General features: G+C 44.4%; 1 protein-coding gene across 1 annotated transcript; it reads left to right on the top strand.

Annotated features, from left to right (window-relative positions):
* The first annotated feature begins 12,590 nt into the window (after nt 1-12,590).
* On the top strand, nt 12,591-15,992 carry LOC311147199 (uncharacterized protein). The gene is made up of 3 exons (XM_084183836.1): nt 12,591-14,580; nt 14,748-14,833; nt 15,127-15,992. The coding sequence occupies exons 1-3, from the start codon at nt 12,702-12,704 to the stop codon at nt 15,217-15,219; spliced, it is 2,058 nt and encodes a 685-aa protein (XP_084039962.1). The 5' UTR covers nt 12,591-12,701; the 3' UTR covers nt 15,220-15,992.

Here is a 15,992-nt window from a genome sequence, read left to right on the forward strand (position 1 = left end):
AAAAACGGAAAGAATATGGCACCACAACAAACCTGCCAAGAGAGGGCCGCCCACCAAAACTCATGGACCAGGCAAGGAGGGCATTAATCAGAGAGGCAACAAAGAGACAAAAGATAACCCTGAAGGAGCTGCAAAGCTCCACAGCGGAGATTGGAGTATCTGTCCATAGGACCACTTTAAGCCGTACACTCCACAGAGCTGCGCTTTACGGAAGAGTGGCCAGGAAAAAGCCATTGCTAAAAGAAAGTAGTTATGCATGCTCAAGTTCTGTTTTTTTGTCTTATTTCTTGTTTGTTTCACAAGAAAAAATATTTTGCATCTTCAAAGTGGTAGGCATGTTGTGTAAATAAAATTATACAAACACACCAAAAAAACATTTTAATTCCGGGTTGTACGGCAAGAAAATAGGAAAAATGCCAAGGGGGGTGAATACTTTCGCAAGCCACTATAAATAAGGTATTTCCGTTTTATATTTTTAATACATTTGCAAACATTTCTAAAAAACCTGTTTTCACTTTGTCATTATGGGGTATTGTGTGTAGATTGATAAGATGTTTTTGTATTTTTTTTATCCATTTTAGAATAAGGCTGCAACGTAACAAAATGTGGAAAAAGTGAAGGGGTCTGAATACTTTCCGAATGCACTGTAAGTGCCTTTGATGTTTACTGTACTCTCCAGCCTTTGATGCTGCTGTCAGATGTATTTTCCTCATCTACTGTCGGCTACTAGCCAGCACTTTTGATATGCTAATGAACCTTTTTAGAGTGCCTTAATGTAATTTGCTGTTGAAACTGTAACCTGTGTGCATATTTGCAAAAGATAATCATGCTAACTAAATAATTAAAAAGCTAATTGTCACACAACTGTGTGTTAAGCTGTTATACAAAGGAAATGACAATAAGTAGTTGAAACTGAGATTTTCTTATAATGTCCCTTGATAAAGGCTACATGATATTAACTTTCTTTAAGTGGTGCAGTGGTCTAAGGCACTGCATCGCAGTGCTTGAGGTGTCACTACAGCCCTGGGTTCGATCCCAGGTTGTTCCCCGTGACTGGGAAACTCATGAGGCGGCGCACAATTGTCCGTGTTCGGGGAGGGTTTGGCCGGCCGGGATTTCCTTGTCCCATCGAGCTCTAGCGACTCCTTGTGGCGGGCCGGTTGCCTGCAACCTGACTTCGGTTGCCAGTTGTACAGTTTTTCAACCGACACATTAGCTTCCTGGTTAAGTGAGCAGTGTGTCAAGAAGCATTGCGGCTTGGCAGGGTCGCATTTCGGAGGACGCATGGCTCTCGACCTTCGCCTCTCCCGAGTCCGTACGGGAGTTACAGCGATGGGACAAGACTGTAACTAACTACCAATTGGCTATCACGAAATTGGGGAGAAAAAGGGTAGAAGTAAATAAATATAAAAAAGCATAAAAAAACAAAAATATATATACAGAACAATTTCTTTAAGGCACAAAATAGATATTTGTCGATATCCATTATAAAACACAGAAACCTATATATATATACTTTCTAGTGCCCCAAATGTCTCTCACTCAAAATATAATTATCTTCACTGACCCTATAGTGTCACGATCGTTACAGGAAGCGGCGGACCAAGGCGCAGCGTGATATGCGTACATTCTTTTATTTCAGTACACAACACGAACCAAAACAACAAAACAAACGATACGTGAAGTCCTGGGTTGAACACAAACCTTCCGGAACAAGATCCCACAATCAACTGTGGCTGCCTAAGTATGGTTCCCAATCAGAGACAACGAGCTACAGCTGCCTCTGATTGGGAACCACCCTGGCCAACATAGATCTAAACGATCTAGAATAAACACACAGAACAACTAAACATAGGAACTAACACCCTGGCTCAACATTAAAGAGTCCCCAGAGCCAGGGCGTGACAGTACCCCCCCCCAAAGGCGCGGACTGCGACCGCGCCAACCAAACACCACAGGGGAGGGGCCGGGTGGGCATTCCGCTCTCTCGCCCTCGTGGTCTGGCCCTGCTGACCGGAGCTGGACTGAACACCGGTGGAGCGGATTGCTCTGGCTCTGGCGTGGAGCAGCTGACCGGTGCCAGACCAGGCACAGGTGGAACAGGCACGGACCGTGCCGGACTGACGACGCGCACCACTGGCTTGGTGCGGGGAGCAGGAACGGGCCGGACCGGGCTGACGACGCGCACCACTGGCTTGGTGCGGGGAGCAGGAACGGGCCGGACCGGGCTGACGACGCGCACCACTGGCTTGGTGCGGGGAGCAGGCACGGGCCGAACCGGGCTGGCGACGCGCACCACTGGCTTGGTGCGGGGAGCGGGAACGGGCCGGACCGGGCTGACGACGCGCACCACTGGCTTGGTGCGGGGAGCAGGAACAGGCCGGACCGGGCTGGTGACGCGCACCACTGGCTTGGTGCGGGGAGCAGGAACGTGCCGGACCGGGCTGGCGATGCGCACCACAGGCTTGGTGCGGGGAGCAGGAACGGGCCGGACCGGGCTGGTGACGCGCACCACTGGCTTGGTGCGGGGAGCAGGAACGTGCCAGACAGGGCTGACGACGCGCACCACTGGCTTGGTGCGGGGAGCAGGAACGGGCCGAACCGGGCTGGCGACGCGCACCACTGGCTTGGTGCGGGGAGCAGGAACGGGCCGGACCGGGCTGACGACGCGCACCACTGGCTTGGTGCGGGGAGCAGGAACGGGCCGGACCGGGCTGACGACGCGCACCACTGGCTTGGTGCGGGGAGCAGGAACAGGCCGGACCGGGCTGTGGAGACGGACTGGAGGTCTGGAGCGAAGAGCTGACACAACCCATCCTGGCTGAATGCCTATTTCTACACACTCTGTGTGAGGCATCAGCACAGGACGTACAGGGCTGTGCACTCGTACTGGCACCACAGCACGTGGCACTGGCGCAGGATATCCGGGACCGAGGAGGGGTACTGGAGGCCACGAGCGTTGAGCCGGCACACTCCGTCCTGGCTGCATGCCCACCTTAGCACGACACGTGCGTGGTGCTAGCACAGGACGTACAGGACTGTGCCGGACCACTCGCGGCACAGTACGCAGCTCCGCATAACTCGGAACCTGCCCAGTCTCACGCTGCCTAGCCTGAGTACGGGGAGTTGGCTCTGCTCTACCTCTAGGCTCCGCCAACCTCCCTTCCAGCCCCCCAAACCTGGTGGCCTCCTCTCCTAATCCGCCGATACGTCCTGTAGCTGCCTCCAGCATCCCCATCGTCCATGCCGTGTGCCCCCCCCAAAAAATGTATTGGGGTTGCCTCTCGCCTGTCCGACGACGACCCGGTTGGCGCCGCTTCTCCTCTCCTGCCTGGGCATCCTCCCTCATTGCCCTCCGGTAGCGGACGGCCTCCTCCTCCGTGATTCTCCCCCAACCGAGGAGGACATCTACCAGAGTAACCTCCTGTTCCATACCCGGAGTTTGCTCCTGCACACGCTGCTTGGTCCTATTTTGGTGGGATCTTCTGTCACGATCGTTACAGGAAGCGGCGGACCAAGGCGCAGCGTGATATGCGTACATTCTTTTATTTCAGTACACAACATGAACCAAAACAACAAAACAAACGATACGTGAAGTCCTGGGTTGAACAGAAACCTTCCGGAACAAGATCCCACAATCAACTGTGCAAAACAGGCTGCCTAAGTATGGTTCCCAATCAGAGACAACGAGCTACAGCTGCCTCTGATTGGGAACCACCCTGGCCAACATAGATCTAAACGATCTAGAATAAACACACAGAACAACTAAACATAGGAACTAACACCCTGGCTCAACATTAAAGAGTCCCCAGAGCCAGGGCGTGACATATAGAGCATTGTTTCCCAACCCTGGTCCTCCTGTACCCCCAACAGCACACAGTTTCGTTGTAGCCCTTGACAAACACACCTCATTCAATTCATTGAGGGCTTGATGATTAGTTGACAAGTTGAATCAGGTGTGCTTGTCCAGGGTTACAATAAAAATGTGTACTGTTGGGGGTACTCGAGTACCAGGGTTGGGAAACACTGCTATAAAGGAAAGATAAAATGTGATGCCAGAAAAAAATCCATATTCACAGATCTTAGTGATTATTTTACCATTCAAAAGTAATATTTTGTATATTTTCTTAGGATCCCCATTAGCTGCTACTAATGCAGCAGCTACTCTTCCTGGGGTCCACACAAAACCCGATAGGCAAAAAGAGTAGCTAACAGCTAGCTGTGTAGGAGGCTGCGTGGGGGAGTCTTTGTATTAATTCCCAGCTGTTGGTGCCATGCATGTAACAACAACACATCAAATAGTCAGGTTGTTGTTTTGCATCTTCATTCTGCTGCTGCTCTGAGCCAGTGTGATTAATGAGGATGAAGGAGATTAGAATGTCAAGTTGAGAGATAAAACACGTGCCATATGTGAAAAGTAGTAAGTCCTTTGAAAAGGTTGTGTGTGTGAGTGTGTGTGCGTGTGCGTGCATGCATGTATGCTCTACACTGAGTGTACAAAACATTAGGAACACCAGCTCTTTCCATTACATAGACTGAGTGCACAAAACATTAGGAACACCTGCTCTTTTCGTGACATAGACTGACCAGGTGAAAGCTATGATGACTTATTGTCACTTGTTAAAACCACTTCAATCAGTGTAGATGAAGGGGAGGAGACGGGTTAAAGAAGATTTTTAAGCCTTGAGACAATTGAGACATGGATTGTGTAAGTGTGCCATTCAGAGGGTGAATGGGCAAGACAAAATTTTTAAGTGCCTTTGAACGGGGTATGGTAGTAGGTGCCAGGCGCACCGGTTTGTGTCAAGAACTGCAACGCTGCTGGGTTTTTTCACGCTTAACAGTTTCCCGTGTGTATCAAGAATGGTCCACCACCCAAAGGACATTCAGCCATCTTGACACAACTCTGGGAAGTATTAGAGTCACCATGGGCCAGCATCCCTGTGGAACGCTTTCGACAACTTGTAGAGTCCATGCCCCGACGAATTGAGGCAGTTCTGAGGGCAAAAGGGGGTGTAACTCAATATTATTAATGTTTTGTACAGTCAGTGTATTTACCATGTGGCTGCCCTAAGTTTGTGATATTCATTGTGTGAGCCTGTGAATGCATGTCACACACAACTGTCACCAAAGCTTCTGTTTTGTGATTGGCTGATTCCTACGCAACCGATTTGTGTCGCTGCCTGCCGCTGTGGTGACTGTGTGAGTGTCAGACAGATGCAGACAGGCACACTCCACTTCATCACTCCACCACTAGACCGGTCCGAGCCCGAATCACCGTGGAAACACCCTGAGAGGTAAGAGGGCAGTAGGACAACATGACGTTTGGTCATCACCTAGATATTCAGCATCAGGCTGATGACCATTAGAGACGGTGACCAAAGTAGGAAGTTCACAAAAATGTACTTTGCACTTGACAGTCTTGTAGAGGTTGTTACCAGTTCATTGAGTTAATACTGCTGGGACAGTGTTCTGGAAGGCAAAAAGAGTGATAAAGATGGAGAGAGTGAGAAAAACGGGGAAAGAGAGATACAGAGAGAAAAGGTGAGAGATGGGGAGTGAAAGATAGAGAGATGGAGGCCAGAGTTTGAGAAAAAGAGGGGCAGAGAGCTCTGCTTAAACATAAGTAGGTTGTGTTTTCGGTATTTGGTTGATTCTGTTCTTACTGAGGCTTCAGTGTGTGGGTGAAGTGGATAGAAACAAATCTCTGCCCCAGTGAGCCAGCTGAGCTGAGGAGAAAATAGAGTGAGGGTGGATTAAACTGTAGAAACACTCACAGCAGCACTGAGCATTCCTGCACACACTGGAGAGGTTGTCAAGTGTACCACTGGTTTAAGACTGAGAGTAGTGTTTTTTAAATTAGTTTTATAGGTTTTAATGCTGGATGGAGGGCTAAGAAAAGTTGTTGTGAGTTGAGGAAGCGCTTTTGAAAGCTACTCTGACATACAGTTTCAGGAATTTTGTACAGCTGGAACCCAAAAGGTCAGAGTTTACAGGCCATTCACATTACAAGAGATAGAGATATATACGGGGTATACCATTTTAACTAATTTGGGCCACTAAAACGAACTGTACGTTGTATCGATTTCTTGACGTACGTGGTAGATATGGTGGCTTTTGTTGGGGTTATCCTCTTATTTTTATTTTTTATTTTTATTTAACCTTTATTTTATCAGGGAGTCATACTGAGACCAAGGTCTCTTTTACAGATGAGCCCTGAGTTACATAAATTACAGAAAATACACACATCAAAATATAAATACAAAATGCAAGCAGAAAGAAAAACACGGTCATAAAAAACAAACATTCATCAGATTAATTTAACACCTTTAATGGTAGGCATACTGCCTCATTTATCACAACATGTCCAAAGTGAACAACTGATCCCAAATTTTGGACACAGAACAGCAGAGGAGCATTAAAAGATTAAATAGCCAGGCCTCCCCTGGCACTCGCATCCACCTCACTTAAAGATCCATCATTTCTCCAGATTTTAATGGCTTTTTAATAGCAGTGAGTTAACTGTGTCTAGGGGTTAGTCTTAAATACATGTGCCCTCACCAAAGGCTTCACTCACTGGCACCACTCAGCTCTGGTTTATCCTTGAAACAACTGAAGCCGATTTCTCCTGGAAATATTTAGATGTTCTAATTGTCCACTTAGTTACAGAATGTTAATACTACAAACCAGACAGCCCAAGCAATGAACTTTGGGGTCAGTCATATTAAATAAATGTATGGACAAACTGACAGCTGATTAACCTATAAGAGTTAAGATAAGGGACAACACTGAAGCCCTTTGTGGAACGGAATTATAATGGACCACAATGAATAATCAGTGAGCTAATAATTTCAGAGCACCAGTGACCTTGGTCATGGAAATCGACAGGGTTCTAAAAAGTGCAGGCAAAATCAAACACTCAATAGCTGGTCTCTGAAAGAGATGGAGCCTGGGGGCGATACCTTGATGCTACAGTAGCCGATGCATACGCGCCCAACGTATCTATCTGTATGGGGATTGGGGGAGGATGCTGTGAGAGAAGCGCGGGGGGTCGCGGGGGATGCAATGCATTTCAGTGGCGTTTATGCCAATACTTATTGCGTCTGCTCTAGTTAACTTCAGACAAATTTGCCTTTAGGATCGATAATTCCGACCGACACCCACCACACACACCCACATAAACGCGAATCTCTTCCTCCTTCAAATTAAACCGATGAATTACTCGCGACGGGTGGCCGCTTGGTTGAGTTCTCTACCTGTGAATGTAGTTCAAATAATATGTGGCCGCTTCGGTAAGTTGGAGATGATATCCTTCTGGTTGCTCTGTTGGAGGCTGCTGGTAGGTACCAGATATTTTATGCTATCCACGTATGCTGTATCTTTTCGCCACGGCCAGCTTGTTTTGATTGGCAGCATGCTCAAGGCTTGGATGGGTACATAAATCACATGGATTTTGCTCGGCTACGGCAAGTGAGTTTATCTGTCACCATTCTGGGCATTTGCTGGTCGGTGCATGTCTATTTGCTATCTACATCACCCTGCAGAATAGTGGAAATGTCTGTAATTTGCGCAGTGGGCATTTTGCGCGTGACTATTTTATCTGTCGTCCAAAATGTCCTTGGTCCTCAGCCATATGACAGGTGGTTTGCCTTTATAATAATATGCCATTTAGCAGACGCTTTTATCCAAAGCGACTTACAGTCATGTGTGCATACATTTTTACATATGGGTGGTCCCTGGGATCGAACCCACTATCCTGGCGTTACAAGCGCCATGCTCTACCAATTGAGCTACAGAGGACCACATCTTTATGAAAGAAAAGTGTCACTTTAAATTAAGGCATTTTTCACATTATCAGCAAAGCAATTCATTCTCATAAACATATTTGCTCTCTGAGATTACCTATAATTGTATTTTCACATTCTGGCTCCTTTTCCCATTGGTTGGGTATCCTGGGAAAATTGTGAACAGGTTATTCAGAGTACATCACGCAACCATTGATGCAACAAGGGAAGGGGTGTGAGGGACTCTCCTCATACTCAAAAATCAAGTCATCTTTCAGTTGTATTTTCTACCTCCCACATAACAGAACTGAGGGATTTCATCCTGCTGTAACCAGCTGTTGATATAATCATTGCGTCTGCAGATGATCAAAGCAGTAAAGCTATCTTGGCTGTGCAGACAGCAGACTTCATTTTGCAATGATTGAGTAGAAAACAGAACACATTACCTGTAGGATGTGCTGGTCCATCTGCCTACAGCAGACCACGTGGTCATGATATAACAGTACACATGGACAACACAAAGATACATGGCCATGTAGGTGAAATTAGTTGCTGATAGCCTGGCAGGTGAATCCATCCCTAGTTAATTTGACCTTCTGCAAAGCACTCAAATATATTTTCAAAGTGTACTGTACATGTAAACATTCATAATGCTATTCAGTAAAATATTTCTTTATGTGTGTGTAAAGTAAAGCTTCCCACTGGGCACAACCTGGTTGAATCAATGTTTTTTCAACGTAATTTGTCAAGGTATTGTGATGTGGAATCTAAATGAAAAATACATTGGTTTGCAAAAAGTCATCAAAACTATTGTTTTGAGGGTAAAATTTCAACCACAGAATTATGTCATCATGGTAACCAATTTTCAACATAGACAAACCTATGTTTAGTTTGTACCTTTGAAACAATGTCAGATCTTCAATGTTAAATCCACTATCAGAAAAAACAACTATAGGCCTAGCAGCACCTCCTACTGGAGAGTAGATGTATCTACAGTGATGCATTTGGTCTCCCATCCAGGGGTTTAACCAAGCCCAGCCCAGCTTTGATATTTGTCACTAACTACTACCAATGTACTACCGTGAGAATGATTATTTAGAGATTTCTTAATAACTAAATATATTCACTATTGCTATCGAAGTCATTCCAAAGGGTAGGGTTAACAGTGCAAATGAAATGTAACCATACTGTATAAGCATTTGCGAAGAAATCAACATCTATTGTTACAATTCAGCCCAGGGTTCAACTAAAAATAGACAATACATATATCCCTAGGGTTTCAAGCTTTAGTTGATGTCAAATTTAATCTTCAAGTTAATAATAAATATGTTGGATTCACATCTCCATTTCAACCAGAAAATCTAAGTTAAAGAACAGGACTAAATCAAATCAAACTTTATTTAAAGTGCATTTAAAGTTTGATTTGATATAGTCCTATTTTTTTACTTCGATTTTTGGTTGCGATGGAGACGTGAATAAAACAAATAAATGATTAATTTGTAGACAAACTGGAATTAAAGTCAGACTAAGCCAGTGGCATAAAATATATATCTCCATCAAATGTTGATATTTGGTTGCGTTGACAACCAAACACAATTCAATCTCACTTTTGCAATAAAGTAAATAGCCTATTAACTTGTCTACAAGTTAACACATTATATGTTGGATTCACATTTCCAACTAAACCAAAAAATAAAAGTTAAAGAATAGGATTAAGCCAGTGGCTCAGATGAAACTATCCAAGCATTAGATACATCTCCTTTAAAATGTTGATATTTGTTTGTGTTGTCAACCTAACACAATTCAATATGACTTTCGTAATACAGGAAATAGCCTAAAGTTAAGGCTATGTAACAGTTTTTATTCAACCTTAAAATGAGCAACTCATACATGGCCACATTTTGAGGCTACTATTACTCTAAAAGTCTTATTATGTAATCATAGAAAGTGTGCATGTTCAAGATAGCATGCAAAGGTAGCAGGTCTGTGGAGATCTTCACAATATAAATATCTGTGCAGATACTTTAACAGATATTGTAATATAATCTAAACTACAATCCAGGTCATTTGGTAGTGCTATTAGATATAGCACAGTGATAAAAAAAATTAAATTAAAAATATGCCATTTAGCAGACGCTTTTATCCAAAGCGACTTACAGTCATGCGTGCATACATTTTTTGTGTATGGGTGGTCCCAGGGATCGAACCCACTACCTTGGCGTTACAAGCGCCGTGCTCTACCAGCGCCGTGCTCTACCAGCTGAGCTACAGAGGACCACGATAACACATTAAGTTGTTGTATAAATACAAAATATCTGACATTGTATTCCCATTTTAACTTTGTTGTGTTTTTAAATGGTTGAAAGTGAAGTGATAACACATTGGGAATTCAACAAACTTCTAGCTGGGTTAATAAAGGTTGAGATCTCATTGATCAACGTCTCAACCAAAAATTAGCCACATTTCTATGTTGAAATCACGTGGTGTGCCCAGTGGGTTAGGCTATGCTACTTTTTAACACATGTCCCTGCTGTATCATTCAAGATAAATCTGGTCCATCTGGCAGATCTAGCCATTACTGGTATTGCAGAGAGCTTACTGTACATTTAATACTGCTCTATGTACATTAAATATGACCCAGAGGATAAAAAATATGAAAAGGCATCTCTCTTACAAGCTGCTCCCAGGAGGGCTTGGATTTTCATATCAGCAAGTTTCTAGGCAACCGTTCCAAAGCTATATTTATACCGTATACAGTACAGCATGTTTGCTAAGAGATTCACACCAAGTGGACTTGATCTCCAGCCAGAAAGCAGTCAGAAACACCAGTAAGATGGGAGGAATAGTTTGTATGGTGGTGCACTGGAGAAGTAAAACTACTACAAGTTAAGCGCTTCCCATTGGAAACTATACAAAGAAACCACTCCAACCATCGGCTTTAGGATTGACACACCATTATGGATGAACCAGTACAGCTTGAATTCAGGTCTTAGTACAGTGTTGTGGATGGAGGCTGGGTTGGATGCCCTGAGGGCTCGAATGTACTGATTCCCTGTACTGCAGTACCAGGACCCAATGTTCAAACGCTATGGGGACACAACCGAAATGGCGGAGGCGAGGTATTTCATCCTTACATAATGGATCCAATTTGTTCTTTCAGATGGGTTTATTCTGTTCTCTGCCCAATGCCATTGTCACAGTACGCAGTGCCATATGTGCGCAAACAAACAAACAAACACACACAAACATGTGCAACGCTTTCATTATGTTTTTGTTTATCTTCAGATAAAGCAACTGTCGATTCTTTGCAGATATGTGGTCTCCAAGCTTTCAAACAACTTAGGCAATAAGCACACTATGCAGCTTGACTTGAAAAATAAGTGCTGTCCAACTGGTGGACAGTAGCCTATGCCAACTCCAATGGTGTGAATTAGCAGTGTTGTTGTGTGGGTGTATTCACTATGCAATACATGTTGTCTTAGCAATAGCTAGGTATGTTGATTAGGGATATTGTGTGGGGTGTTTGTGTGCAGGCTGATTTGCACACATCCCCTAATCAAGAAGTCAGTTTTAATCACATGTAAACTGTTATTAAGGGTCACAGAAAATGGTCTGGTCACCATATTTCATGCATACATGTACTGCATGTAGACAGCTTGCATCTCTTGCATGAAAACCTCATCCAAATGTTCATCTAAAGACACATACAGTATGTATGAGAACAAGCCCATCTCCCTTCACCTAGACATAAAAATGTATGTATGTTAGCAGCGTGTTCTTTTTGACATCCACGTGTTATCCCTGGCAGAATCACATGCTTGGCTGTGAAACGATCGAAATCATGCTAATTCTCACCCACTTACAGCGATGCCATGCTCGGTTTGAAGCATGTCTCATGGTGTTTTATGCTTTCAAAAGATTTCCTCCCACCCTCTGGGAGTACCAGAGTGAAGATGGCGTTTTGATGAAATGAAAGTGGCGTGGTGAAGCCCTTGTGTGTCTGCTAAATGACTAAAATGTAAATGTTAATATCAAAGAGAACCAAAATGATAACCAGTTACTGTGGTGGGTGTTAAAAGGATAACATTATACCACCTATAAGGAAAAACTATATATTTTTACATGGAACTGAGGGTACTGGCTGGTATAGGTGTTTCTTAATTTGAGATTCAATATCTAAGGAATTCCACTCGCCACCACACTTCATCAAAACTGCCATCGAAGAAAGACAAACATAGAAATACATCATACCAAGACAGTTTCAGTAGGCTATCCATTGATCTATTCAGAATACATCATACCAAGACAGTTTCAGTAGGCTATCCATTGATCTATTCAGAATACATCATACCAAGACAGGTTCAGTAGGATATCCATTGATCTATTCAGAATACATCATACCAAGACAGGTTCAGTAGGATATCCATTGATCTATTCAGAATACATCATACCAAGACAGGTTCAGTAGGATATCCATTGATCTATTCAGAATACATCATACCAAGACAGGTTCAGTAGGCTATCCATTGATCTATTCAGAATACATCATACCAAGACAGGTTCAGTAGGATATCCATTGATCTATTCAGAATACATCATACCAAGACAGGTTCAGTAGGATATCCATTGATCTATTCAGAATACATCATACCAAGACAGGTTCAGTAGGCTATCCATTGATCTATTCAGAATACATCATACCAAGACAGGTTCAGTAGGCTATCCGTTGATCTATTCAGATTCTTTATTTTTTCTCTCCCCCTTATTCTCCCCTTAACGTGTTTTATTTGACTTCCATAGAGAGCCACAGCTGGAGTGAAGAGGATAAAGGGGAATGAAGTGAGAGAGAGCTGCAGTGCCAGCAACACTCCACAAGAGAAACAACAAGAACAAGAATCCCACTCTGGGGCCGTAGCCATGGAGACCAGCCAGCTTTCAGAGATGGATGACCGAACAGACAATAAAATGGATTCTGGGGAAACGGAGGACCAGAGACGCCTGCTTAGCGAGAGCGAGGAAGAATGTGACCAAGAACCTTTCGCAGAATACAGAGGAACAAAAGAGAACATAAAAACGTCAGTGGATGAACCAGACGAGGATAATGAAAGTGGAGATGGAAACAGAGAGGAGGGGATTCTCAACTTTGGGACAGGACAAGATGACTTCAGTCTAACAGAGTTACTCAACTCCTCAAGTATATTTGGAAGTGAACCCATTTGTAAGGTGGAAGACCTGCTTGCAGAAGATGACATGGACAACTCTGCTCCATCAGAAATGACGGTGACACAAGAGTCCATCTTGGAGCAGCTTATCCGAGAGGAGGTCTCCTCCGACGTCTCAACGGGGTCCTGTCACGACCTTGACCGAGACGACCTGAGTGACTGTCTCCAGGTAGAAATGGCCATTGTGTCATCTGACAGCGAGACTGACGAACAATGGAGGTCCACTTTTGCATCTACAGTCAACAAGGAGGAAGGGTGTGACGGAAATGCTCAAGATGCTCTCGAGAAGGACAGAGCCGCAGGGGAGGCAGAGAATGGGGCCAAGGATGAAACTGCGGATAGTCCTCACAAGCTTGAACAACCCGATTGCCCCACAGAATGCGAGATCCAAGACCAAGATATGTCCTCTGGCCAGTTCCAGGGCTTATCAGAGATTCCAGAGGATGAGGAAGAGGCCAGCCAAGGTGGGACTTGCAAAGTACGTCGTTCTACATCTGCAAGCTCTTCTGCAAGCTCTGACCCTGACAAGAAGGTTCCTCAAGACTACTGTGTGATACAAGAAATGACGAGCAAGAACGTTAGTACAGAGCATGTGGACTTCCAGGGGGCTCGGAAGCAGTGGCGCCAAATGGAGGAGCAGACCAAAGGACAGGTCCAGGTCCACCAGCCCACTGTCAGACAGCAGGGGACGTGCCAGGGAGGCCACAGCGCCATGTACACACCCGTCAGGAACATCGACCGACCCAGGAGGGACCCCGAACTCGACAGCCTCGCCCTGGGCGACTTTCATCACACCCAGTTCAGCCCATGTTCAGAAGACTCAGGTCTGGATGACCTCAGCTACAGGTCCCCTTACGAGGACTCAGACAACCCTGTCGAAAGGGAGATACGACAGACCATAGAGCGTGAGGAAAACTTCAGGCGGGAGAGAGGGATCGCGAAACAGGGTCAAGCTGGAGAATCATCTGCGCATCCCAGACCAACTACTCTCTACCCCGGCAAGTACGGGAAAGGTTTTTGCCAGGAGGTGGAGGAGAAACGGAAGATGTTTGACTCTAGTGATCCCGGATGCAGGCCATTGAGGTCTCCCGACGCAAAAAACCCAACCTTCTCCATAGCCACCTCCCCCTCACCCACACCGAGGGGTGCGACCTACCACGAGATGACCGCCCAAAACGTGATCATCCTGGAGCCAGACTCCTACCCCACCAGCCCAAGGCACCGCACCCGAGGATCCCTGCTCTCCCCGGGTCCCAGCCGTTACAGCGAGTGGCCTTTGGAGACGTCAGCCAACGTCATCATTCTGGAGACGTCCAACCTGATCATCCGGAGCGCCTCAGAGTTCTGCCTGAGTTCTGCCTCCTGCCAGGAGACCCAGGAGAGCACATTTGTCAACAACCCCTTCTTCAAGCTGCGCTCGCGGAGCTCCATGTCCCTGGTGGACCAGGAGATTAAGATGGTGAAGCAGAGGGAGGAGGAGTGGAGGAGGCAGAGGAGCCAGATGCACACCAGGGAGAAGTATGACACTGTCGTGGTGTCCCCCAACCTGGAGAACCTGAGCTTTGATACAGCAGGTATGTGCTGATGACTGATGAAGAGCACAGTTAATATGGGAAAGAGTTTGTGGTTTGTAGCTGTGTTATGTTTTCATTGCATCACTAGTGGTCACCACTAGTCCAAATTCATGATGTCTCTAATCATATGAATGTATGAGCATTAATGGTTTCTCTCTCTTCTTCAGAAGTGCCACTGAAATGTGTGTCTTCCCCTTCATCACCATCAAGGACTCGAAAGCTGGACCGCTCTGCCCTGTCATGTGACCATAGGGTATGCCCTATCTTCTCCAATAACAATTAATCAACGAACAGATGCTAGCCTAGTCACCTGATCAAATGTTTGTGCTTTAGTCAACTCCCCTGTGGTGTTCGTTGTCATCCGATTGCCTCACTGAATGTAATCTGAATGCCTCACTAAATAACAATTGCATGTGTTCATGTTTAATTGTGTTCATTACATTTTCTGAAACAGTTTTTTCATTACAAACCATTTTAAACACCATCCATTTTCACCTTGAAACTGGAAACTGCATGCAGTTTTACAGGTGAAACTCTTTCCCCCAGTTCCCAGAATCACTCTCCACAGGACCAAGGAAAAAGAACGCCATGGCTCAGAGATGGGAGGCAAGACTACTTGTCAACCATGAACAAGAGTGAAGAACATCAAACCAGAATAATCCCATTCCATATTACTACAGCTTCCAACTTCCTGAACTTTGCTAGATGTTTCCAGTTCTACTATTGATACAGCTTGAATATACATATTCATTACCGGTACTGTACTTTTAAAGTTATTGTGAAATAAATATGTAATATGTAATTGGTATTGTAAGAGATATGACACAATGTAATGAACATAGATGGACTACCGGATGAGTACGTTACAATATTGTCCAGTTAAGGTCTTTACATATTTTTAAGTACTGTCTTGGTTATACAAAAGAAAGATATTTATGGTATTTTCGTATTGTATTTTCTTCTAAATAGAGTTTTAACTAAAAAGGCTATAAGAATATTATGAGAAATGTGGTAATCCAAAGCAGTAAAAAACAATTATATCGCTGGTCTAAAATAAAGTATGTATGTATATTATGCTTACCTGTATAATTAACTTCATTCAAAATGTTTAATATGATAGCCATTTATAGTATAGGATATTCAAAGCTTGACCTGACATTGCCGTTTTGAGATGCCTTTTTCAACTATATTACTGTTTTTTATGCTTCAAAATGTGATATTTTTGGTTTGCAGCTGGTTTAGTTTTACGTACTAAACTAATCCAAAACTCCAAGGTGAATACTTGAAAGTTTAAATTGCATTCTCGGTTATTTTAAGTGTTAAGTTGTTTCATGGAGATTTCGCTTTTGTTTAGTTTTTGTTATTCTCAATTGATAATTCTGCATCAAAATAAAGTTGTATTGACATTAAGG

This window comes from Coregonus lavaretus (assembly GCF_964263955.1).
Source record: "Coregonus lavaretus genome assembly, chromosome: 19".
NCBI classification, from domain to species: domain Eukaryota; kingdom Metazoa; phylum Chordata; class Actinopteri; order Salmoniformes; family Salmonidae; genus Coregonus; species Coregonus lavaretus.

Coding starts and splice junctions, on each gene's coding strand:
- LOC311147199 (XM_084183836.1), top strand. CDS start 12,702: ATGGAGACCAGCCAGCTTTCAGAGATGGATGACCGAACAGACAATAAA. Junction 14,581..14,747: donor CCTGAGCTTTGATACAGCAG/GTATGTGCTGAT, acceptor TCTCTTCTTCAG/AAGTGCCACTGAAATGTGTG. Junction 14,834..15,126: donor CCCTGTCATGTGACCATAGG/GTATGCCCTATC, acceptor TCTTTCCCCCAG/TTCCCAGAATCACTCTCCAC.